Consider the following 26,382-nt stretch of genomic DNA (forward strand, 5'->3'; position numbering starts at 1 on the left):
AAAAAATAGCACGACGCTCTAATTAAGAAAGTATTAAATTACAAGGAAATATTATATTGAAATACTAAGTGTTGAATAATTAGAAAATATTGTTTGATAGCTGCGCACCGAAACGATAAACTCGGTCGAATAACATCGTTTATTCTCGACAACCTTGGTATTATACCGGCGCGGAACAATGAACAGAAACGGTATCGTGACGGAGAGTTTAATAGCTTTCTCCGACACACTTGCGTCCGTCAGATGTTGATTAATCCGGAGCTAAACCGGCCGGCCCCGCGGAACGATAAACTATCATGAAATATACATAGCGTCGAGAAAGGCAAGGAGTCGAAATTTATGGGAGACGATATACGGCGGCCACCGAATCGCAGATAGCACCGCGATAATAATTGTTTGGGGGGCTAGGGAGGCAGTGAGACGACCCTCGAGGTCGAGGCGAGTCTCTCTCTTGTCACACTCGTTTATTTGCAATTAGTCTGCAACCTAACGAGAAACGCGACGCACGCGTTCGGGGTACGTACTGTCGGTAAACAAATATATCTGCGAATTATGCCTTCGACGAAGTACAGTTTTCACGGAAGCGGATAGTTTATAACAATGTACACCTCCACTTGCAGGCACTGAAGTTCAACTAAGTCGACGTTTGATCAGTGCTGTAATGTTTATTACTAGTATGTAGTATACTATTCTTTGATCATTGTACAGTGTACTGTTTTGTGAATGTTATTTTATCATTTTCATTCGGCTCAACGATTACAAACGATCCTATACGAACTCTGCTGTACCGAGGAATTCAATCAGTGTCTGTAATCGTAAAAGAAATGAGAACGGTGTGTCATTTAATTTTAGAAAAATACATTCGCATTTGTAGGAGTATTGTTCGCTGTACAAATGATGAAACATTCTCCCGCAATCGTGTTGACAGTTCAACAGTTCAACAACTATCTTTTAAGTGTTCACTAGTTCAAATACTGAGATCTAAGGCTTTTACTATGATTTCACCGTTTTCTTTATGTTTGTATGCTCGCGATAATTTTCAGTAGGCAGTTGATAAGTCCGTAAGCGTTGAGAGGATGAAATCATTGTAGAGTAGTTCAGAGTATTTTTAGCTTGGGAAGAAAGTTGAGGATATTCGATTGCAGACTCGAAGCAGCTGGATCGCGGGAAGGTAAACGACATGAAGAGGGAAATGTACAGCCGGAAACCGCGGAGGGACTCGGACGTGTTGCTGTCGAAGTTCAGTCAGAAGGAGTTCCTGTTCAAGTTCCTCGTGATCGGCGACTACGGCGTTGGTGCGTCGCGGCTGTTTTATATCCTCATATTCGAAAATTCGCCACCGACTGTGTGCTATGCTACTTCCGTTAGTATACACTTTAACTTAAAAATGTATTAACACGTTCGCTGGAACCGTAGATGGTAGAGACTAAAGAAACGCGGGTGGTGATCAAACTTTACTTTGCATGGCGAAAGAGCACCAGTGGTAATTTATTTATTTATTTAATTTCTTTCTCCATTATAGGAAAAACTGCGATTGTCAGACGATACACCGAAGGTAATGGCAATTGTATTGGTTTCAACTGTACTACTTTTTCATTATACGAATTCAATTTTAATCTTAATTTTTTTAATTTTAATCTTATGAGTAAAGTCCACTGAATTTTTTGATATATCAAAGTTATTTAAGCCCCGCTTTATATTCTCATTTCTGCAACATTAATTTCAAAGATTGAGATGACTAATAGTTTCATCGTATTATTATGTACAGCACCTGCTGTCAACGTTGCTATAAATAAATGTCTCATCGTTTTTATTCTTGACCTAGTTCATTTTAATCTTCATTCGGTTGAACGGCGATAACTTGAGAACTTGTGGATCGTCGCCATTGACATCGAATTATTTTTGTACAGGAAAGTTCTCGTCGAATTATAAGGTCACCATTGGAGCCGATTTCGCGATCAAATCACTCGACTGGGATCCACAGACCAAAATAAATTTGCAAATTTGGTACGTTACACGTTTCTATGTCCGACAACTGCCTCGCGCAGCCATTGAAATCACTCGAAGTTACTCTTCACGAGGATACTATCCCTTAACGATTTTATAAGACAAAATAAAAGTTTGATTAAATTGTTATCGAAGTATTTATTACGTTATAAAATTGTTGCTTAGTCGTATAAATTATAGATGCATAAAATGCAGCAGTCATTACGGATATTTGATATTCGATATTCATTAAATATTCTAACTTTGTGCTTTGTATTACTTGATCCACCGTTTACAATGTTTGAGTTTTATGCTGCGGCATAAAATCTTATTCGAATTTTCAGGGACGTAGTTGGCCATGGTTCAGTTGGGTATCCGACTAGTGTTTATTATAAATATGCGTAAGTGTTCGTGTTTCGTTATTCGATAAACTAAGACGGTTAATACTGATTAAAGCGTGTAGAAGAATTTTATAATACACTATTTTGTACAGGGTAGCAGCAGCTTTGGTATTTGACATATCGCAAGTAGCGACGTTTCAGTCGATCAAAAGATGGTTGTCAGATCTGAGAAAGGAGGTCGCGCTACCGGATGGCGGGGACATACCGGTAGTTCTATTGGCAAACAAATGCGACATCGCTGATCCGGCCGTGCAGAACGAGCAGATCGCGAAGTTTTGCAAGGAGCATAACGTAGGTGCTTGGTACGTGACATCGGCGAAGGAAAACACAAACGTTGGTGAGCAACTTAATGATACAGCTACCGTAACATTTCAGTGGCGCCCTCGACTCGTACAGTAAAACGGCGTGAACGAGATATCTTCTATTACATAAAATATTTTCTATTGTTAATCGCAAGCCTGGTAAATTAATCTACAGATAGCATTGAACTGGCGACATTATATGAGTCTTTTCTTTTCGCAGACGAGGCGATGCGCTACCTTGTAGAAATCGTTATGAAAAAGGGAATCGACTGGGGTGCGGCACGTGACTCTGTCATGTTACGGGACAGGCCGGCGACGCGACAAGAATCCTTATGCTGCGAGTAATAATCGGTGTTCGCCGATCGCAATCATATATTTCATGATATTTCTCGCTACACATGCATAGTTTTCCTTAAAGACATTTTTTACATGTACGACCATTCGCGTTTTTCCACATTTTAACTATACAAGTCGCAGTTTTATTCAAGTATGGCAAATATTTATTATTAATCGAACTTAACAACGATGTCGAAATAACAATTGAACTCGCCGATCGATTGTATGATTTAGAAGCGTTTTCTCAGATGTACATTTTGTTTCCATAGAGATTAAACAGAGATTTTTCTTCGGTAGGCTCTTTGGTGAAGAAAGATGAAACGCGGATAACAGAAAAAGTATTTAATTTGTACTTTTCCGATCGTCTTTTTACAGAATGCTCGTTTTTAGATTTATCTAAGAAGAATAAATACAATTTTCCAATATAAAATCACGATTGCTTGAAGAATATATCTATATTTATATGTGTTTGCGTATATATCTATACTTTATTTTTACATAATATTTATAGAGTTTAACGAGTGCTTTTATGTACAAATATATTTACGTGCAACCTTTGGCAAAAGTTCGACGTCTGCGTCTCGAGGATTGAACACACAGCATATTCGCCATGACTCTATACATTAATATTTCGCTTATCAATCGAGGTATAACTTATTTTACTCTTTATCGTACAATACTGAAGCTATTTATAATGCTATTATATACGAAAACAGCACTGCTGTATCGTTTTTCTTTCGTCCAACTTTTCACCTTCGCAATGACTCAACTTGGTCACATGCCGAGCAAGCGAAATTGCGAAATTAAACCACAGACTTCATCGAAAATCGAAGAAGTAGTTTCTGAAAGACAGCGATGCTTGACTGTGCGAGCAGCGTCGAGCAATCTCGGTATGTTAAAGTCGATTACAAAGAACGACACGTTTTCTGCAGAGATTTGAATGCTCCGATAGGAGTGACACTCTCGGTAGTCGGAGTCCGGAGGCTGAGGTTCGAATTTCCTACATTGTAAACGGTTACGTCCTCCTATTCTTGCACGACGTTCAGTCCTAAATTCACGAGTCCTCTTCGAAGTGAGGATTCCTCACGGGATTCATAGCGATGGAGACCGTGGACACCATCGTCTTGCTGAAGTCTGCAACGAGAATTATAGGAATGAGAGTCGATTCACGGACACCGGATTACTTCGAACGCTTTTCAGACGATCGGCTTTGTGCACAGCGACAAGCAGGAAACGATTCAAAAAAGGAGATCAACGAAGCGGATTATTTGCATGGTTAGCTGAGAGAGATGAAGGAGAAGATGGTTTTCTGTTGTGTGAAGCGTCGACAGTACAATAATTTTTTACTAAGAAAATTAATTCATTATTATTATACTTTGCACATGCTTTTATTGTACTCTTAATAAGTTACGGAAATTGTTTATCCGAACGTGATCAAATATACTGTCCGAGCATTTTTTTCGTTTTGTCTATAGGCAAGACGCTCACTTTCTTTTCAATCGCTACGATTTTATACAATTTTCAAAACGAAATCAAATTTCTGCGTTTGTAGCCATTTATCTAAACTATTTCGTTTAAATGATTATAAATAAACGTAGGTGTACACAAAGTCAAAATATTTTTACAAATTGCTAATATTGTGACAAATACATGTGCAAAGTTCCAGTTTCTTTCATTTCTCCTGGACATTGTGGTGCGGCGGGTTAGCGTGTTAAAGCTGTTAAAAAAATTAATGAAAGAAACGGCACGGTTCGGGCTGTAAGTTGTGACAGAAGATAACGAGCGTATTAATCGTTATCTTCGCGCCGCAACATAAATATTTGCCGGTCCGTGTTTGCTAGCAGAGGCGGCGAATATCGTAGCGAGGAACGTGTGTACGTGTCGAGCAGGAGGAACCATAATTTAGGGAGAAAGAAATGGCGACGATAGAAAGCAGCGAATTTGTGCCCTGGACTTACGAAATAAGTGTGGAGAGCGAAGTGTGTTTCGCTTAGCTCGCGTTCGGTCAGACCTTGGTGAGCGTTATCACTCGACGGGGCTCGAAGTTACCTTGGCCGTAGTCCTGTTGATGGTGACCGGGCGCGCTGCTTCCGTACGGTGTCAGACCCGCCCTTATCCGCGAACAGCCGATCACTCCGGCGTACGCTTGTCTGTACTGCTTGTTCATGATTACGTAAATTATGGGATTCACGCAGGATGCGAAGTAGAGGAGAAGGTAGCCCAGCACATGACATCCTGAAAAGTAACAAAGTAGTTAATGCTAGAACTACCAAACCGGCCGGAATGACTGGTTTCCCTTCGGTATCCCTTGTAGTCTAAGATCATGCTTCCAATTTAATTTCTTTCACGCGGACACTTTACCTGGACATCCGACTTCTGGGTCGGCTACTTTGACGATAGTAATCGGTAGGTAACAGGCAACGAAACTGAGGAAAATTGCGAGGACCATCTTCGTGATCCGCCATTCGCTTCGTTTCTGTTTAATCTCTCTGGTGTCCCTTCCGGGTGTGTGCGGCGATTTTATCGTAGGCGTCGTGTGCTTTCGCATCCTTGACTCAGATCTAGAAAAAGTAAGAACTAAGTTCCGAGACTGTTCAGAATTTAACAAGAAAGATTTAAAAATCCTTTAAACATTAAAAAATTAAAGAGCGAGCAATTCTAAATCCCTGTATTTACCTATGCACTACCCAAAATATTTTCGTGTAGCACCCGACAATCACTACGCAGGGTATCAGGAAACCCATCACGAAGAGGAACGTTTTTGACGTGCGTCCTTTGGCATCCTTAACGATCGAGCAGGTTTCAAGATTTTTATCGTAATCGAACGTTCCTGCAAAACGTTTTCATTCAAGTTTAATTTACATACTTGTGGATCGAGAAATTTTTCATTTTCTGTTTATTTTTTATGGGGTGACCGCGTATCTTTACGATCGAACATCGGCAATGGAGAATGCAACAAAATGTACGGTTTGACTTACCCCAGACTCCTAAGAGAGTAGGCAGTTGCATCCCGTAAGAAAAGATCCAACAGAACACGATCATAGAAGCGATCCAGTATTTCTTGTACACTTTGCTGTATAAGCCGTGATGAGCTATCATAATGTACCTGAAAATAATTTCCGAGACTTGAATAATTCCATGGATATTTTCAAACAGGAGAAAATATACCAATGTAACCAGAAAATTTCTTTTTCGCTGATCGCAGAGAGTTGAACAAGATTCGCTCATTTATTATTATTATTTATTACCTATTAATGGTTATAGCTGCGACAGAGAGGAGACTGACGCCGACGTTCCCATATCTCAGGAAAGGTACGAAGACACAGAGAAACCGCACTTCCGCCCAACTAGCGTTGACGAACCGGATCGAATCGAACGGCAACACCAACAGGCAGAATACAAAATCTGCCACGCATAAACTGCAACGATCGCCAAGCGATAAAAACGATTCTTATGCGGTATAAATTAACCAAGGTTCTGCATTACCTTATGATAAAAGCTGCCGCAACGTTACGAACTTTGGGATACTTGCAGAGAGCAATGATCGTTAGCAGATTCCCGGCGAGACCGACGATCATTATTAACATGGCAGCCGCAGCCGCGAATGTTTGCAACGACTTCGGAAATCTGTGAATAAAGTATAACCATCTTATCCGCTGTTACAAATAAAGATCACCGACGGTAATTAACGTTTTCACCCTGTCGTTAGAATCAAAAGAACTGACCGTACAAGGAAAAATTGTTAAAAATAAAGATGATAAAAATAACATTTTTATCACGAGGTCTCGATAGTTACGCAACTCGCCGCTTGGAACGTTAATTACCTTGACATATCGGCATCGATGATCGTGCTCTTGGTATTGTTTTGTATCGTGGCCGTATTGTCCATTTCGACGATGACGAGCCTCTCTGTTCCGTTCTGTGTGATTCATTCGACTTTGAACAACCTCCGAGGCCTGGAAATAGTCGAACGAATAAAAGAAAATCGAATATGCTTAGAGATATTGTTGGAGGAATTTTTGGAAAAAAAAAACACGTATGTGGTCTGAAGGTGTATTAACGATTGCTACGGTTTGTTAATGATTGCTGCAGGCACAAACTCGAATAAACTACTGGAGGTATTTTCTCGGTTTCGAGTGGGATAATTTGTAAATTCCCCGTTACGTCAATCCACGAAAGTTTAGTCGCATAGTTTCGCGGACTTTCCGATTTGTATCAGGAAAGTATTTTCATACAACAACACGACTTCCGGTCTAACGTCACGCGCGGTGAATTACGTCAACCCTTTTTCGAATGCGGTTACTTCCATATCTTTCGATTGCGACAGTGTCGTAGCTCAAGAAATATTTAAATTTTGTTCGAATGTCGGTAAAAATATGAACATTATTTTGAGTCTATTATTATTCACAGTACTATGAAAGAAGCGGAAATGAATGGTAGCTCGAAAGCGGCGGTGACGGCCGCCATCTTCGATTCCCGAGCAACGTGTTGAAAGCAAATCAAATTAATATTTTTTAATTATTGCAGCGAAAGGCCGAAATACTCTGGTACATCAAACACTATGTTCGATGAAGCGACTATAGGCTTGTCCCGTCCTATGCTGGATTTGGTAAACTAGGGTCAAGCTGCGGTGCATTAACCTCGATTGAGCTTAATTAAGAGAAATTAACGGGCACCCAGCGCCGGGCGTTCCCTCTTGACAAAAAACTCGTCAAAACTTGTGGAAGACATGGGAACTCTGTCCGTCACGGGCCGATGTCCTCCTCCCGCCGTTTTATCATCTCGCTCCACGCCGGAGCTTCTGTTATCTTTATGGAGCTCTTCTGTAAGATCGATTCCATACTCTTCACACGTTTTTTTTCTTATCATCCTCACGCAGCGTCGACGACGCTTTTATGAGGATCCAAGTCTTCTGTCGCATCATTTCTTCAAAAATAAATTGTAGACTTCGTCGCGGCGGTTAAGCTAGGTTAGATCGCATCGATGTTACGTGCATAAATATATTTCTTGGAAACCCTGTGCATAATTAATTATTTATTTTAATTTTATGTCCTTCGGGATCGCAAGGCTTTTCCAATGAATAATGATTTTTCTATATGTAAAATTACAGTAAAGATAAATAATACTAATTTATTCAATCGAGAAATAAGATTACATTAATTTATCCTATTGTGTTCTAGTTCTAATAGAAAGTACAACGGCAGCAAATAGGAGCGATGCGGCGCTATACAGAGTCGTCTATCCAGTTGATAAATGAACGAATGACGAAATAAACTGGCGGCGTAATTTTACCGTAGCATTCTCCATCGCTTTTCAGTTCCATTGGACGCTTTACACACGTCGAAGCACCATCGATGATTCACCGAATTCTATTCTAGTTACCTCCACAAAAGGAACGCTCCAGCTAACCGCGCTCTTTCAATGCTAATTTATCTCGCCGCTACTAGAAATACGATTAGGTTCACCCTTCGCGATTTAGGCGGCGTAAATGCGATCACGGGGACCCCCATTAATTGGTATTCATTTCAGACGGCTGCAAGTGATCCAGTTAGCCAATTAAGACCTTTTTCGGTTTGTTTGATGAAGCGACGTGTCCCGGCTTCGAGTTTACGTTCAACAATGTGATCAAAGAATCGTCATTTTTAACAACACCTTTCTCGTTAATCTTGCTGTGTTTGCAACATTTTTTTACAGTAATTATTGCGTACTTAAAATGTTTAGGGCAGCGCCGTTTTTTAGCAGAATGTTTTTACTTGGAGGATTACACATTTTGTAAGCATTATTTATCTCGTTCCATGCTATAATGATTAACTAAGTGCATGAATATGGTTTCTCACAGCGAGAAGGATGAGAATTATAGTGATCCAATTATGAGCCAGAGCGTCGAACGTGAATGTCAAGGGACGAACCACCTGTGGCTCATCCCTTGTATGAAACAACTGGCAGATTGTTGCATCCCGAATACATTAAACTGGGTGAGTACTAATTAAAATAAAACGATAAGCTGTACTTCTCAAATTTTCCTACAGCGATTACAAAATCAATTTAGTAAAAAGTCGGTAAGAAATATTACTAAAAATAGTGCATTACAGTGCAGAAGATGGCGGCAAATATCTGCTGTGAAGAAGGTCAACGCGAACGCTTGTTCATCGATTTAGTCACCGTTGATTTAGTCAGGTGAGAAGACCGGGTCTCATCAATGTCGCAAAAGAAAACCCGAAGGAATGCGGAGAAACGTGACGTTCGCGATCGGTAGCATAGAATCCTTCGCGATCGTCTGACGTCACCGAATGATTGCCGAGTTAATCACGCAGCGAATGGCAATGAATGAGTCAAGTTGACTCACGGTGAAAGTGCCTAAGCCGCGCGGCGGGACGATCGGCACGCTCGTGCAACGCGATCATGCAAATCGGCTGATGGTCCCGTCGCGCTGCTTTTTGTTCGAGCGACGCGACGATCGGCTCCATTCATGGAAACGATGTCGGACATTTTTCTATCGCGGCCGGGGATCGGTGAAAGGATTGCAGGAAGCGTGACGTCGTCGCGCCGCTGCGAACTACAGGCGCGAGGATTACACCATAGTTCCGATGATCATTCGATTGGGAAATAGAGAAAGATATTTATTTAGTTTCTGTTCAGATAATCGAACATGAACTTTATATTTATTTATATAACGGATCCCTAGATGTGTTTAATTTTATAGAAACGTCTGAGATTTACTTCTGGGATCGCTGTCAGTGAACAAGAAAGAAACCAGAAGATTAAATGTTGGTACATCAAACACAGTTTTCACACTATCTCCACGTTCTATTGCTTTTTTGATCGCTGTATTTGCCGGAAAAGTTACAAAGGACCGTATGCACCGTATATACACTGAGTTCGTTGACCCGAGGGAGGACCGAACACGCAGCGAACCTTTCAGAGAAGGCGAGGGGACTGTTCCGTCGGCGAGAGAAATGTTTACACCGAAGAAAAATATTGAACTGGAAGGGATCGGGGCGCCCTAGTGGACGATAGCGCGAACACGTTCGGTAAACGGGTCCGAAGTCAAAAAATCGATGTAAATACCGGGCTTGTGTCGGACACAGGTCCGTACGCGAATTGTATTCTCAGCGTTTAATGCTGCTGAAGTAGCAATAAAGAATGCGCGTTGAAATTTACAGTCTCTTTCGCGTTTCGTGCTGCAACACGTGGACGGGCCGCACACGTGCAAGGGAAAGCACACCCACGCGAATGGAGCCGGGTAAACAGTGCTGCTCGACCCGATATCGGCGCGTAACCGTTCGCGAGAGCTGCCACGAAAATCATCGGTCGACTATTAATCTTGACCTCAGTCAAGAGGGATCGACGTGGGAGACCGTTTTTACGGCTTCTTCGAACGATTTTCTATTTGTTAGGCGAGGCTAGGGAGAAATGAATTTATATTTTCAAATACTAGTCTATTCTGTATTTCAAAAATAGTTTCCCTAATTTTTCTCGAATTATTTGCAGCTTCGGCGTTCAAGCGATCGACAATTTATCCTAGCCCCGTGGACCGGATTTATGGCGCAGGTAATACGGTCATTGTTCCGTAGATTTACGGGCGGCGTGACGAGTCGCCTTGGGTCCAGTCAATCCGGTTATTTATGATCGCGAACATTTGTGTATTCCCCAGCAACTGTCACTGTCTTCCCGAGCTGTCCGGAGAGAGCCCTGTCATAAACATGCGGGACCGTTAAATTCTAGACCCGGACCATGAACTTGCGAGTTCAACCCCCAAATTAATGGCGCCCGGGTCCTTGCACGTTTACTGGTCTTATGGCGTAGGTCAGAAACATACTCGACGAAAGCATTTTCGTCAGCGTAACTAGTCTTAATAATTAACAGTTTATTTAGCGACAAAATTTCTAAATTGCAAACTGAACTTTTTACTTTCCAACGAACTGTGACACAAGAATGTGAAAGTTTAATGTGTTGTTAGTTCAACGAAGCATACGTTCGAAAATGGAACAAATGCTCATTGTAGTTGAAGATTCACGCTAATTTCCGAGAATTCTAGATTGTCTTTAATTAGTCGGTGCTCGCTGCCGGGTAGAGATACCGTAGAAAATATGCATGAAATTTATATTGGTCTCGATGCAAAGCAGAATGTCGTAAATTATGCGTTCACCGTGATGGGGTGTCGCTTAATTGTAGATGATAGCCGATTGTTCATCTTCTCCTCTTATGCACACGGAGCTATTTTAGAGTGCAAAGGATTAGTTTTTATTAAAAGAATGACTCTATCTTACCATTAGAAAATCCGTACACGTTAAATTGGCGCAAGTCTTTCAGACTCGTCCTTTCAGTAAAGTAGCTATTGGAATCGATCAACTTTTAGTATGCCAATGGCCATAGTCAATCGCGCGCGCCAAGAATACACAAGCATCACGATTCTACCGACTACAACTTTCTGGCTGGAGGGTGGCTAGAAGATTAATCAAAATGCAATGCAAACAAACGTTTGTTTGCTCTGCCATCGCTATAAATACTCTGTCGTGAACTCGCGCGAATAAACCCGACTTATGGAAATGAGCAGACGAAGGATAAATCCCAAGGAGTTCGTCGCGAATAAAACCGATTTTTAACAAATCAGAGTATTAAAATAATTTGAAGATATCTATGTAACAGTTTATATACCGGAAAATTGATAACAGGCTTTTTAATGGCTCTGTTTGAAAGATGTTATCTTTTTATTAATTTTATGCATAACGGTGCTGAAAATATATTTACAAAAAATTTATGTCCGCAGGTTTCAATCTTAGTCAATTATGCAGTCCTCAGAGGTCCATTTTCCACGAGGTTAATTACAGCAACTGGTGCAATTGACTTTTCATCGACACCCCGTGCATTTCTAATTGAATATCGACCGGTTGACGAGTTAATCGGCTGGCGCGTTGCGCAAGTACCGGATCGCCATGTGTTTCAAGATCTCTAGATCCGAAATCCCGCCCACGAGACCGCGATACCACGTGGCCATGTTCGCACTCCGCTTGCTGGCATGCAAAATTGTCGGCGCGAGCGAGAGCGTGACAGATGCGAACCATGGTGAACCGAGAGAGAGAGACACGAGGACACAGTTGTACGGATGTCATTCGCGTTTCGTTTTGTCGTGACCATTTTTTGTCATCGTCACGTTCGTCGTCACACGCGGCATATACGCGGGTTTTTCTGCCGGGATCTTCGCAGTGGTCCTCGAAAAACTCATGTGCCATAGGACCAATTGCTCGCTCCCTTCATTCGATGCAACAATTATTCTTTTCGAACAGGCGAATTATTCTTTCCGGTTCGATATGGTTTTCAAGTTGATGCACATCCTTTTGGTAACACTCCAATATAGTCGTTTTTACGTTGAACAGTCTTGAGTTTTATTTAAATAGATATACTTTTCTAACAATAAACTTGTCGAGTTCTAAAAATGACTAACGAAAATTAGAAATTTATTAAATTATCTCATGAAAAAACAAGGTTTTTAAATTGTAATCTGGCTTTAGTCAGATACTTGGACTAGTTACCGCGGACTTTAAGGAAAGATTTGCCCTAAGCAGCTGATCCCACAACGGCGCGATAATCGCCAACATGAATGATTAAAACATTCACGGAACTAACGAGGAAACAAACATTCGCGCTTGACTCACCGCGTTAATTCCTTTCACGACTCATCCGTCATGGCGATCGGCGATCATGCGCAATACCGCGGGCACGTCCGGCTCCGGTCGGCTGGATCGCAGCGCGGCAAAACCGAAATCAGCGGTCCCGGCGATCTATTCTCGATCCACAAAGCCGGGATTCACTTCTGGCACTATTTCTTGCGAAACTTGCTTTCCGTCGATCTAATTTATCTTTTCCGTGTTACAGCACCAATGACACGGCAGCGCGAGACGAATGTATCAGGCCCCGAAATCTGGGCCCGGTCCTTCGGCACTCTAAATTCACTGGCCGACGAGTTTCAACCTCGCGATCCTTTATAGACAATATGAGAGAGCGGCGCGCGATGCTACCAGTGGCAATGATTGAAAAAGATGGTGGCGAGTATTGTGAGTGGCGGGTTCCGGTGACGTCGCAAAAGGACGAGGATCCACGGATGGCTCGATCGATCGCCGGTGGAGGGATCAAAACGTGACCCAGAGCGACGAGTTACGATCTGTCCGTCACCGTCACCGCGAATGGACTGGTTGTCGCGATAGATACGGGCCCAGTAGACCACGGCGTGGGGGGGAGACGGACTCGAAGCGAATGACGAGGAACGCGGTGGGTACGTGAGTAGCGGCGAGTTTCTGGGCAGAGAGGACTGCCGGGACTCTGCGTCAGTTTTTGAGGCAATCGGGAAGCCCGGTCGCGTCGCGACAGACAACGCGATTAAAAGTTTTATGCATTTCTGTCGGCCAGCCACGCTGACAAAAAAAGGTCTCAGGCTGCTGAGATTTAGCCGACCAGGCCCAAGCGTTCGAATCAGATGACTGTTACACACACTCTCTTTCTTTTTAATAAATTTCTGAGTATAAAAGTTGGTCAATTTCCGAATGATTCATTCACATTTCAGGTAAACCGTCCATATGTGTGTGCTTCGATGAATATAGTTTCCGTGAAACCCGCATCCGGACACCACGAACCAAGGCTATATTAATCTGAGGAAGATCAAAGCGCTAGATTAATCATTCCCAAGAATCCATTAATATATGCGGCTGTCGCCGATTTCATAATGCAATAAACATAAACTATTTAGAAGGCGCGAATAGAATTTCCATTAGAGAATTTATAAACTTTTGTTTAGAATCTGACTACTCTAAATCAATAAATATTTATATATACATTATTAAATATATTAATAATATTGTATATATATTATTCAAGCATTTAAATAGCCGTAAGAATTACAGAAATAATTGAATACAAGACAACGTAAGAAAATCGAACATGAACGTATTAGTGAAGTCAGATAAAATGCTGTAATCGACGTAATCCTAAACGATAGCTTATTATCTGTATCGTATTAGTAAAAATCATTAGCAAACGTTTATATAAGACACTGCGAAATCAGAAGATACGTTTTATTAATATCGACAAGTTTTTGTACCGTCGTCAGAGTTTAATTAAACCGAATAATCTCGATTAACTGAAACACCGACCGAACAATGTTTCTCGTTAAATGATTTTCAGAGTTTGTTTTCGGTTGATTTAACGATTACAGCCGTCTAGTTTAACGATTTAGGTCGAAGTTTTTATAGAAAGGGGACCGGGTAAACGGCCCCTTGACGATAAATCGTCGAACGTTTACTTTTTATTAGAGATGGGGGTGTAACTCTAGGCTTAATCTAGGGCAATATATACGAACCCAACAACCGGAGACCGACAACACTTTCGCGATGACAGAGGCCTGTCTAATCGCGCCTCTAACGATCGTCGATAGCAAAAAATTCGAGCCGCAATTTCTGCGAAACTGGCTTACCATCGAAAACAGGGAAAATCGAATTATTATACAGTAACAGAATAATTTAGCATTTTTTTGTCAACGAAATACAAATTATTTTTAGAATTGAATTTATGTCCCACTTATATGCAGTTTGAATTGTGTTTTATTCCTAATTTCTTGTGTTGAATTTTTATACGAGCACATCAAATTTGCATTAAAATGGAAGATAAATATTATAACAATTCGAACTGCATATAAATCGCGGAAACCTGTAAAACGCATTGTTTTCTTTCGCTCGACAATTCCGACTAATTGCGACTTTTGTAAAAACATTTCTGAACAAAGCAAACTCCATTTGGCGTTTAAAATGATAACTATTCCGTTTGAAAAATTGTCGGAACAGTTTCGCGAGCCACAGCGTATTTTACGGGGCCACCACCACCCCCCGAGTTAGACGATTTAGCTGTCCCCCCCAGCGTTTTTAATTAATCCCGTCGACCAATCGGCGACGCGGCCGCGTAAATGGCGTTTCCTTCTTGCGAAGAAGGCTGGCGAAGAAGAGAAAGGAAAAAAAACAAACGAGGATCGGTGCCACTTCCGATTTATTAGGGGCGGACGGTGTGTACTCTTCCGTTGTAGGACGCTCGTACCCAGCTGGTTCACTCCCCCCCACACGCGGCCTCGGTGTACCCTGGTAACCGAATGTAATTATTTTTAAAAAGGATGTAGGGACCCCGTCGGGGTTTCAGCGAGCGGGACGCGCGCGCGTTCCGGACCGAGCGTAGGTGCTTCCAGGGCGAGGATAGGTCGATGTGCGTTTCTATAAATCATTCTCCCTTCGTGCAAGCGATCGCCGCCGCGCACACCTACGTCCCGAACCTTTCCTACGGGCCAGACGACGCGACGCGCGTTGCGTAAACCGGAAGTCTTCTCGCGTGCCCGCAGTGTCGCGGGAAACAATCGGCACGGCTATTACTTTCGCGGCTACTTTGCAATTTGTTACACTCCGTGACGGAAACGTTATTTTTAAGCTGCATGATTGTCTAAATTTTTACCAATGTAGTCGAACTATTACTCAATAAGCACTGGACATCTTAAAGACGATCGTTTTACGTTCATTTTAAGCCTGAACGTCTTACGCCCTAAAATGGTCGTCTTAAAGACACCCTTGTGCCGTTTGTCAGGCACTTATTTTTACCATAAATGTATAAAGTCCGCGGTCTTGTTATCATAAATAACAATAATAATTCTTTTACTATAATATATTAAAAAAAAATATAAAAATACCAAAAAGATAAATATACCAAAAATTCTGCTGCTCGACAGCTACATCTACGAGTAGGGTTCACCTTAAGTAACGTTAACGAACGTGTCCGTCACAGTCTCGCCGAAACTCGGCAATAAACGGCCGCCGAATTGCCAAGTAATAAATCGTTTTATCTTCGCACACGGTCCGCGGAGGTCGATAACTGCGTTGATTTTCCCGTGTATACATAATATGTAATGTTCCCTGGCCCACGAAGTCGACATTGACGATTCGTCTATTTTCGCTGCAGGTAAACCAATCAATTTCCCCCGTGACACTGCCGCGGAGCAAGCTTGCTTCAACTCGCGACCGCGAGGTGAGAAATCGAGGATCAATTCTCCGCATTTATCTACGAATGAAATTGACCGCGCGCGATCGCGTGCCCTCGAAGACTCGGCCAAAGCGGCATTTTATCGACGCCCCCGCGAAATCTGAAGACGTTGTCCGTCCGACGAGTTAACTAATTCCGCCGTTAATGTCTCGCCGCCCTCGGATTCTGTTAATGTTAACGGACCGGCCCCAATTTACCAAGAAATCTCGGCAATAAGAATCACCGTCGTCCGATTCTCTCCGCGCCGCCGCCTCCGCGAGGGCGGGGACCAAAGATAGGACGCTATCTTTAACATAAACATCGGCACGCTGTTCGCCGGTGATAACAATAAAGGGCGCGGCAAAAATACGTCGCTATTTAACGCGATTTTTAGATCCGGACAGATATTCGGTCGATCCGTAAGTTCGTTCCTTTTCTTTAAATATCCGGGGATATTAATAACATAATTTCAGATTTCTAATTTTATAATCTTATAATTCGAATCAGGCGGACGTCTGGAACGTGCTTGATGATGACACGTCATAAAAAAGTGTAACAGAGATATAAAAAGAAAAAGTTAAGCGAACCGGATATCACTGGATTTTATTTGTTAATATTCATGATAATAATTCCTGTATAAACATTCGACTTTAGATGACTCTGATTCGCAATATTGTTTGAGCGAGCAGAAGTTATTTTCATTCTGGATTTCATACCTAATAATGTTCTCTGCCGACATAACCTGACATCAAAATCACGTGCACCAGCCAGTCGTTAAAGCTACGACCGCGGCGTATTCGTTCGCGGACGACTTCGTGATACATATTGGCACGCAATTACTGCGCGCGCGGGTGAAATATATCGCCAAATAAACAGAACGAACGTGTTCCGCGCGTGTTCGCCGTCAAGCGCGAAGTAGCGTGAGTTTTCTTGAAAATGGTAAAATAGATTTTGCCGGCTTTTCCCCCTCGCCCGTGAAGGACACTAACCCCACACGCCTGCGCTCTATTAGGATCAGAAAGAACGGTTCCGTCCGAACGAATTCGGCGGTCCAGTTACCGGATCAGTTTAGTTTGTTTCGCGGATTACGCGAGAAACGTTTCGTTTCGGTTTCTCGAGACGATTACGGCGGATTAAAAGCCTGTTCGAACGTAGCAGCGACTACTGTGAACAGTCCATTGTAAAAATCCATCGACTATCTTCAATCTCTGATGCGTGCTTTTTAATACTTTACAATTTGTTACTGTAATCTAGAGAGATTTATTGTATTAATTTACGGAATTGCAGTTCTCTTACTAAACCTTTCTTAATTTTTTGTTTCTATTATTTTATAAGTGATGCGTGACCTGCCGTATATGTTCAATAAATAAATGAATAAATAAATAGATAAATGAATGAATGAATAAATAAATAGATAAATGAATGAATGAATAAATAAATAGATAGTAAAATCCAGTGTCAACGAATTGTTTGGATTCTGCAGTGTGTTCTTCAATCATTAAAGATCTAAAAATAAATATAAGATGAAATCAAAATAAGATTAAAACCAGCATTACAATAAAATAAAATTAATTATAATAAAATTGCTCAAAACAAGTTTGTAAGTTTATAAAATTCGCAACTCATGTAACACTGTAATTACCATAAAAATCCACAGTCTTATAATCTTAAAATACTTTTTAACAATATAAACACAGCATAAACATTTTTGTTTTGTTCACAGTGAATCCAAGAGGTCTAATAAATGACAGGGACAAAATAAAAATAGAAGAAATCGTGTAACGCCTGCTCCGGGACTTCGCAATTGCTACAATTTTGAATGGTGTACGGATCAATCAAAGAACTTAAATGGAATCGCAGGGGCAACGATGCTCGCATAACGGATGAGCTTACAATTAGAGAAAATGATTGGCCGTCGTCGTTTTGGGGATCGTCATGAAGAAGAGAAGACTGCGGGGCTGAAATGTGTGCATTGACACGTTGTAAATGCTCGCTGGAAGCGATCTAAACGTATCAAACAGAGGTTGCGAGTGCTCCGTGCGATGACGTACCATAAATGATTCGCATCAATGAGATCGGGACCGACAGCCTTTGCTTGTCACGAAGGTAAGTGCCCTTCTATTCTATTCTAGGTAAGGATCCGTGTGAATGGCTGGATTGTGCTGACGACAGAGCACCGGGCAACGAGTGACATCGCCGATAAAACGTGTTTTCGCGCGTTTACATTGGCCGAGGCTTTTCACCTCGTACGAGCCAGACTTTATTACAACAAATAGCTCGACGCCCCTGCTCCTCTTTACCGTGGAAGAACCCGCTTACTTTTCGTAAATTATTACAAATTATTTTTAATGCTTCTAAATTCTTTTAAATTATTCCAAATTATTCTAAATTATTTTAAATTGTTTCAGCAAATCGGAGAACGTTGACATTTATCCCCGGCCACGTGAACATTTTGTCCAATCGAAACAAGATAAAAGCGTCGTCGATTTTAATATTTTACATTCATAATACCGCTAATTGTTGTATTACGCTGTTGGTTTGTTACTGGAAAACACGCTCAACGCGTTTGTTAATTGTCATTTTGGATTACGATCGAACGCGGCTTGGTCGCGATAACAGAATAATATTTTCAACGAAGCATTTATTTTCTCTAGGAATGCGGCGTCTGTTCGAAGCCGCAACCAGCTTCGAGTTCCCGAGCTGTTACAGTGCACCTGACAGCCACCGGATTTATTCACTTTACCAGTGTTTTCCGATTGCCGAACACTGATTTCATTGTTTTACCCGCCTCCTGGCGTTTCCCAGAATATTCCGAGCATTTTCGATCGAATAAAAACTCGATCGAAAATACGGAAATTATTCATACTTCGTTACAAAAATAAATTCGCAGCGCTTTAATTATTAGAAATTTATCACTATTAATTATGACTATTATTCGCGTTAATTCTGTAAGATACATTGTTCACGGGCCGGGTGAAAATTGTTTAAATTTCGGCTAAAATGTACAACGAGTCCGCGCGGCGTTATCGACGAAAGTTCAAGACACCGGATCCCGCGAGTCAACGACATCCGGTCGAGACAGCTCAGTCGCAGAGAGGTTCGCACCTGGACTGTACGCCGACAATGGTTTTTTCGTGGTTTCGCATAAGCGGGTTCTTTGAGCGGCGATCTAAAAAATCTCGCTGGTTCGCGTGTGCCGTGGAACGCGGGTTCCGACACGAGATAGAATCGTTCGGCAAAGTTTACTCCCCGGATGAAAGAGTTTATCGTCTCGAGTGGCGAAAATAGATTTCTCTCTTCGTTTTCAACGTTCCGCGCGGGAAAAAGAAGAAGTTCCGCCCGTGCATTTTCTCGACCCCCGCGAGAAACAAGAGAACTTAAATCGGGTGAAATTGGAAAAGAGACGAGAAAAAAACAGGCGAAACGTAGTGGTCTTGTTTGAACAATTCAGTGGGATTTGAAGAGAAGGTCAGCTTTTTCAAATCGATAATTATTATATAAATCGATAATAAAGGTATATTCTACAAAATAAATAGGATCTTCGTCGATTGCAACGAGCACGAATCAAATATAAATTCTTTTCTCTCTATAATTATTATATTTTTATTTTATACGTATTAAATTTTATCGTCGTTTGATATTGCAGCTACTCAAATTCTCTTCTAAACGCATAAAAACCGCGGTTCCATCGATCGCGTGCAAGTTTGCGGACGGAAAAAATGGGGGAAAAATAAATTCGCCGAGATTTATCGGAAACGAAGCGTCCGAGTTTTACGGCCCTGTGCGAAACGATAACCGTCTAGCATGCTGTCTTCAGATGGAGTACTGGATGGCGAGCAACGATACCGGTCGCGATGGCATAGCAGAGGCCCTCGAGGAGGTCCTGCAGGATCCAGGATCGGTGGTCCTCTTCGTCGGCTATCCGCGATGGCTGTTACATTTCGCCGCCGGGTGCTGCGTGCTTTTCATGCTCGTCGGGATACCCGGCAACCTTTTCACCATCATCGCTCTTCTTCGAACAAGAAAGGTCAGTTCTGTTCCTTCGTTCGCACGATTTCACGATTCTTTGAAAGCACCAACCACCTAAACGATGAAATCAGGAACGCTGAAAAGCACGATAAAACGCTAGTAAATACCGAGGATTTTCATCTATGGAACTTACTTTCAAGAGCTCTAGTTAAACTCGATGAAAATTGATTGCTCAATTTCTCTTTGAAATTATTCGATAAGCAGTGAACACGTTGTCCAATTATTTTAATAGATAAAAAAAAAGCATGATAGAATTGTTGTGACAGGTCTAAGCAAATTACACGCTCCTGTTAATAAAGTGTGATTGATATACTTATTAACACATTACCCATTTCAATCTTAATCACTATGTTTAGTAAACTTTAGCGTTACTTCTCAGATTTTTCAAAAAATCGTAAATCGATGCTACATTTTTATATCAATTATTATATTATTTTTTAATTACTTGTATCATCTATTATATCAGTTTTTATCATGTATATTATTTGTATTATTTTATATCATTTATATCTATAGATCCCACATCGACGAGAAACTGACACGATTAAAATAAAGTATAAATGAAGTAGAAACGAAGTTTCAGCATTGTCATATTCGTGTAGGACGACAGAGCGATGATTATCGCAGGGAGGTTCGATAATGCTCTCGAGACCCTGTGGGTGGTGGTCTGAAAATTGTGCAACGATAAAGCTGCGGCGATAAATAAATAAGCGGCCGGCGATAATATCTGGATTTCCGAGTGACGAATTTCTTACTCGTGTACGATCTAGATTACACGGTCGCAGTTGCTCGAGTTTCCAGTGCGCCTTACTCTCCCGCTATTAAATCCTAGACGGGTCGCTTTGTGAAGTGGTTCACCTCGGCTCTTGTTTTAGAACACAATGCCGAGGCACCGGGAAATTTTTTAGTAAAAGCGCGCAACGCTCTGTTTTTCCGCAATGGGAAATTGTTGGCAATCCTCGACAATTACGATTTCAGACGATGTTACAATTATGATGTAACAATGAATCTTTTTACCACTTAAACGGCTTCCGCTTTATCTAGGACACTGAAATGAAAATGATTCTGAAATTAGCATAATTGAATTATTCATGCACCGATGTTACTTTGGCAATTTCATTTCTTCGCTATTAATTAATCCGCTGCGAATCTAGTTTCTTTACGATTGCAATAATTTTGTATATTTACGATATTCTACTTTTCTCAACGTCGATATTTATCAGCTCGAAATGGTGATATTTACCGAGCTACGATCTACGATCGCCAGATAAGACTCCGTCGACGGCACGATAAACTTCTCGCCGTGCATACAAACATTTTCCTTTCTTCGAGCTCTCTGTGGATTTGTGTTCGGGGGACGATTTTACAACGCGCCATGCATGCACGATTTATTTTCAGTTCCCGGGCGAGCCTTGAGATCGCCATAAAACTCTTCTACCGGTCACATTGTGCCGGAAAAACCAATTTCTTCCAGTTCCAAGACGCGTGGCGCTGCTTAGGAACCGAAATAATCGGCGCTGCACGCCAGATGTGTTCACGAGGCGATGATTGTTCGTAAATGTTTCACGACTGCAGATGCCAAATAATAATTGTTCGAGTTAATTGTGAGAAACGTAAATTAGTCGAAAACGTTTTTCTTCTCCTAGTAATTACAATAAGCTGAAAATAATGTAACAGTATACTCAAATACTTCTAATTACCTTACAGTTTGATATTTGACCGATTCACTATTTTTTTCAGGAATCCATAAAATCGCCAGTATAATTACAGCATTGGACTTCCGAGATCATTGGCCCCTTGTTATCCGTTTCCATTGATTTCCGGTGCCAGTGCTTCCGATTCCTGGTGTCGATCCAATCGACGAAACTGAAATTAAACCACGAAAACAACATGTTGCCTTAATGTTTTCTTGTATAATGCCGGAGGTTTGCTTACCAATGCGAGATTCCATGTCGAATCGGTATTTTCAGCCAAGCTCCCATTGCCTCTCCTCTCCCGCTACAATATAACACGATGAATTTACGAGACTTGTTGTATCCATGGAACGTGGAAGATATTTATTTACGGCCGTGTATCGAACGTTTCGTTCGTAGCGAGCATTCGAATTGGTCCGTGTGCTATCGAAAGTAAAAAAGAACGGTGGAACCGGGTGTTTATGCGACTCCGAGACGTGGCAGACGATAATAAACGTAGAGAAGATGATAACAAACGATAGTTCCATTAATTTGGAAGATTATTCCAAGTTGACAATCTTTTTTGCGTTCAGGTGCTTTTTAATGCGACTGTGTAGCTGACATCGAGTTCAACAATCCCTGACCCTGACACTGTTACCTTGAACAGTAAAGAGATCTTTGGATTAATCAAGACAGCTTTAGACGAAATTCTAGAATAACGAGTTAACGATAGCATAAAATTTTTAATTAATTGTTTGCTAGCATTGAAACTGATTTTCTTCTTTACAGCTGAGAAACGCCACGGCGATCTTCATAATGAATCTTTCGGTCTCGGATCTGATGTTCTGCTGCTTCAATCTACCCCTAGCCACGTCAACCTTTTGGCACAGCTCTTGGTCGCATGGGGCATTGTTATGTCGCCTGTTCCCTCTGCTGAGATACGGTCTGGTCGCAGTCAGTTTGTTCACGATTCTCGCGATCACCATCAATCGTTATGTCATGATCGGCCATCCTAGATGGTATCCTACGTAAGTAGCTGATAAACTACTTATTACAGACTGCAAACATCTATCATTCAGGAACGAGAACAACAATCGAGGAACCGTTTTTACGTTGCATATAAGTAGTTTATATTTTCTGTAATTACATGTAATGATAATACATACGTCGAGCTTAATACTAATTGATATGTATGCGAAATAATTTACGAAATGTATGAATAACGTCCTTTGGTATATTATATCGTTTTACGCGTGGATCAAGAATCCGAAACGAAAGATCGCCGCTCCCTCGTCGTTCACGAGATATAAAAGTTACTACTATGGATCCGGAGCGCCAATGTATAGTTCATACGGTACTGGCAAAATAGAACTAGCTCGCACACAGTTCGACAAATCGATTATCGCTAATTATATAGATGGAATTAAGCTGTACCGATTACGATGATTATTGCGGATGTGCGGGATACGACATTTTAAGCAACTCTTTCCCGTACTCGCGTGTTGGTAGAAGTTGCACAAAATGTCGAGCTTTACGACATATTAAAAAAAATCATCGAAATCGGAGGTCGCCGTCTTCATCTATATAATAATATCTATAGAATAGTCCCCGCTATACGTATAAACATTATATCTCGAAAACGAAAAGAGAGCGATAATTTGTTTCTTTTCGGATTCTTAATCCGCGCATCGAAATATCTGATGTAACAAAGGCGAAGAAATATTGCTGAGACAGATGTTGTATCCTAAACAATCGTCGAACGTTGAATCGTTGGAAAAGAAAAGGAACATTTTTATACTCAAGTTAAATATAATTGTTGATTCAGAATAATATCGTCGAATAAATGGAACACAGCTTTCGAACGCGTAGTTACTAGAATGATCGATTTACCGCTGGTAAGAAGTCTAATAAATGATATTCAATCGATGAAATGTATTAAAATTCAGTTAAAAAGAGTTAGATGATCGTAAGATTAAAACGACAAAAGATATACATATACATTTTCTCCTGCTTTCAGATTGTATAAACAAAGATATATAGTGCCGATGGTGATAAGCATCTGGTTCGTCGCCTTCGGTGTTCTGGTCGTTACCTGGTTCGAAAGCTGGGGTCGTTTCGGACTGGACACTGCCATTGGATCCTGTTCGATACTTCCGGATGTAAACGGTCGAAGCCCCAAAGAGTTCCTGTTCGTCGTGGCTTTCTTGATTCCTTGCGTCGCGATCGTCGTTTGCTATGCCAGAATCTTCTTCATCGTTAGGAGAACGGCCTGGAAAAGCAAAAAACGAAGTTTAACGATGAAGACCGAAGCCAATGATGCGAAGTGCGAGGTGAGATTCGGAATCTACACCGAACGAACGAAATCGTCGCAGTCTTCGATACGTTTGATTAGCCTGTATTCAAATAATTTCTACGGAATTGTAATCAGCGTATTGTGTACCTTTATGTAAAGTAGACAATGAATCGATTCAAGAACTAGCAACAGAGAGCAACACGAGATCTGCCGAACAATGAAGACGAAGCTATGTGTATCTATCAAAACGTAAACAGTAGACAGGGCTTTTACTTTTATTGATTTATTACTATCTAACAAAAGAAATTCTATGATGTGGAATCTCTACTACTACATAATGACAACTGTGATAATTATAATAATATAATTATAATTATTTTCATTATAATTCTTTAATTATAATTATATATAGCAATATAATAGTAATTATATTGCTGTCAATTGGTAATGAAAATGTAGTACTTACTTCACCATTCGCAATATCTTAAATTAACATCTTCCTGGGGTTTTGGTAAGCTCTTGAAAATGTGATGCAATTGTAATCTTCCAGCGGCGGACCATTCTCTTATCTTTCCCAATGTGACTCTGTCTATGACAATTACGTTTTGGTGGCATTGCATGCTTTCGCTGTCCCCGTCGCTACCCGAAAACTTATAGTGACGTTTCCTTTTACGCAGATTCGAAACATCCGCTATTCCACTTTCCGAGGTATCCCCAATTTCTTCGCTGGGATATTCGACTTTATTGTCTGCTGATTCACCATTGTCGGTTTCACGGATATTCGAATACAACACTGGTACGGCAGTCGTTTTCTTCAACGATTGAGACGTTTTTAATCGTTTCGCCATTCTTCTGGTCTCACGAAATTTCGTTAGACGAATACCAGTAATCAGGTCCTACTCGAACGACTGCCGTATACAAAATGACCGTGTCGGGCACGTCGATGACTACAGCTTACGTTCCGTCGCGACTATGTTTATGTTTTCGTTGCCACCGAGATCGAATTTCATAATGGAACACCGTTGGAACACCGAAATAGTTTCATTTATTCTCAGTTTCTTTCAACCTTCTCAATAATTTATGTTTGGCTCATCCATCGTTACAATAAATTCGTAAACTCAGCAGGTCGAAAGTAATACATTCATATTGTTAAATGTATTTAATCTACTCATTTTTGCCGCAAAATCCACTGTGCATTAATTATCAACGATCGTATTAATTTCTTGGTACTTTTCCAGCGTCGCTCGTTGTCCCCGAGGATCCCGCAAGAAGAACTATCTGTCATGGACTCTAGTTGCACGGCGAGCATGGTTTGTTCGAACTTCTCCTCGAAACGGACGATCGTATCGCCGAGTCGATTGAATTGCTCGCGGACCCCATCGAGATCGGCGATCGGAGAGTCTCTATCGGAGCTGCGGACCTCTTCGGACCAGGAGCCAACCAAGGCGGAAGACGAGGAGGACGACGAAGAGGAGGAAGGTGAGGAGGAAGAGGACGCGGACAGCTTCATCAGCAAAACGGCCAGCGTGGGAACGAAGGAGTCGAGGATGAAATCCGTCGACTCGTCGACTCCCCACGGGATCCTCGAGGCCTGTAATAGGACGAGCTCCGGGTTCGAAACGAAGATGGACGATATACCGTACGTCGACGAGAGGGACGACTTGGATGAAACGGAGGACACGTTCTCGCACAGTGATAGCGCCGCGATAAACGAATCGCCTGTAAAAGGCTCCGCTAATGCGCGGAATAAATTGGAAAGAATGGCGAGCAGAGCTTCGTTCATCATCGAGTCCGCGTTATGGGTCCAACGGTTGAACTCGAAGGTCGCGACGGAAAACGATCGGCTGCGATCGAGCACGCCGGAGCAGCCTGCGAAGAGATCCACGATGGTCAGGAAAGGATCGAAGTTCCACGTCGACGGGAAGTCGAGGAACGCGGAGAGCCCTCCGAGGATGTGCAACAAAGACAAGAAGCTGCTGAAGATGATTCTGGTGATATTCTCGTCGTTCCTCGTCTGCTATTTGCCGATCACCGTCACTAAGACGTTCAAGAACGCCATCGACTGGAGAGGACTAAATATCGCCGGATATATACTGATTTATCTGACGACTTGCATCAATCCTGTAGTGTACGTGGTGATGAGCTCTGAGTACAGAAGTGCCTACAAGAACGTGTTGCTTTGCAGGAACGATGTCGCTTCCAGAAACGGGGCTAGGAAACCGTGAGCTTACCGTATCCTATGGGGATGAAACAATAAAACCGTCGACGAAATAAACGAGAGAATCAAATTGTATGTCTATTAGGTCGGGCAACGG

General features: G+C 41.7%; 4 protein-coding genes and 1 long non-coding RNA gene across 9 annotated transcripts; 3 read left to right on the forward strand and 2 right to left on the reverse strand.

The window, feature by feature from the left end:
• Window positions 1-35: 35 nt before the first annotated feature.
• LOC144471016 (ras-related protein Rab-38-like) lies at window positions 36-3,151 on the forward strand. The gene is made up of 6 exons (XM_078182661.1): window positions 36-1,295; window positions 1,523-1,555; window positions 1,911-2,007; window positions 2,331-2,387; window positions 2,480-2,724; window positions 2,910-3,151. Exons 1-6 carry the CDS (start codon window positions 1,181-1,183, stop codon window positions 3,032-3,034), a joined length of 672 nt encoding a protein of 223 aa, XP_078038787.1. The 5' UTR covers window positions 36-1,180; the 3' UTR covers window positions 3,035-3,151.
• On the reverse strand, window positions 1,962-13,437 carry Moody (G-protein coupled receptor moody). 3 transcript variants are annotated; one of them, XM_078182655.1, is made up of 9 exons: window positions 12,682-13,437; window positions 6,850-6,981; window positions 6,512-6,652; window positions 6,274-6,444; window positions 6,004-6,131; window positions 5,702-5,855; window positions 5,387-5,586; window positions 5,075-5,260; window positions 1,962-4,159 (listed from the first exon to the last, which is right to left on the reverse strand). In XM_078182655.1, exons 2-9 carry the CDS (start codon window positions 6,912-6,914, stop codon window positions 4,080-4,082), a joined length of 1,125 nt encoding a protein of 374 aa, XP_078038781.1. In that variant the 5' UTR covers window positions 6,915-6,981; window positions 12,682-13,437; the 3' UTR covers window positions 1,962-4,079. The 3 variants fall into 3 exon arrangements, with proteins under 3 accessions (XP_078038781.1, XP_078038783.1, XP_078038782.1); XM_078182657.1 differs by having other exon boundaries at window positions 4,984-5,260; XM_078182656.1 differs by lacking the exon at window positions 12,682-13,437 and adding an exon at window positions 12,559-12,640.
• LOC144471019 (uncharacterized) lies at window positions 6,988-8,617 on the forward strand. The gene is made up of 3 exons (XR_013494212.1): window positions 6,988-7,143; window positions 7,553-7,850; window positions 8,206-8,617. It is a non-coding gene; the product is annotated as an uncharacterized LOC144471019 (long non-coding RNA).
• Window positions 8,747-26,294, forward strand: LOC144471010 (G-protein coupled receptor moody). 3 transcript variants are annotated; one of them, XM_078182649.1, is made up of 7 exons: window positions 8,747-8,797; window positions 8,865-9,000; window positions 17,796-18,178; window positions 19,890-20,099; window positions 22,564-22,802; window positions 23,792-24,104; window positions 25,306-26,294. In XM_078182649.1, exons 4-7 carry the CDS (start codon window positions 19,890-19,892, stop codon window positions 26,290-26,292), a joined length of 1,749 nt encoding a protein of 582 aa, XP_078038775.1. In that variant the 5' UTR covers window positions 8,747-8,797; window positions 8,865-9,000; window positions 17,796-18,178; the 3' UTR covers window positions 26,293-26,294. The 3 variants fall into 3 exon arrangements, with proteins under 3 accessions (XP_078038775.1, XP_078038774.1, XP_078038776.1); XM_078182648.1 differs by having other exon boundaries at window positions 8,784-9,000; XM_078182650.1 differs by lacking the exons at window positions 8,747-8,797; window positions 8,865-9,000 and adding an exon at window positions 17,490-17,672.
• LOC144471017 (uncharacterized) lies at window positions 22,895-24,974 on the reverse strand. Its single transcript, XM_078182663.1, has 2 exons — window positions 24,534-24,974; window positions 22,895-24,043 (listed from the first exon to the last, which is right to left on the reverse strand). Exon 1 carries the CDS (start codon window positions 24,913-24,915, stop codon window positions 24,535-24,537), a length of 381 nt encoding a protein of 126 aa, XP_078038789.1. The 5' UTR covers window positions 24,916-24,974; the 3' UTR covers window positions 22,895-24,043; window position 24,534.
• Window positions 26,295-26,382: the final 88 nt, after the last annotated feature.

This window comes from Augochlora pura, chromosome 6 (genome assembly GCF_028453695.1).
Source record: "Augochlora pura isolate Apur16 chromosome 6, APUR_v2.2.1, whole genome shotgun sequence".
NCBI lineage: Eukaryota > Metazoa > Arthropoda > Insecta > Hymenoptera > Halictidae > Augochlora > Augochlora pura.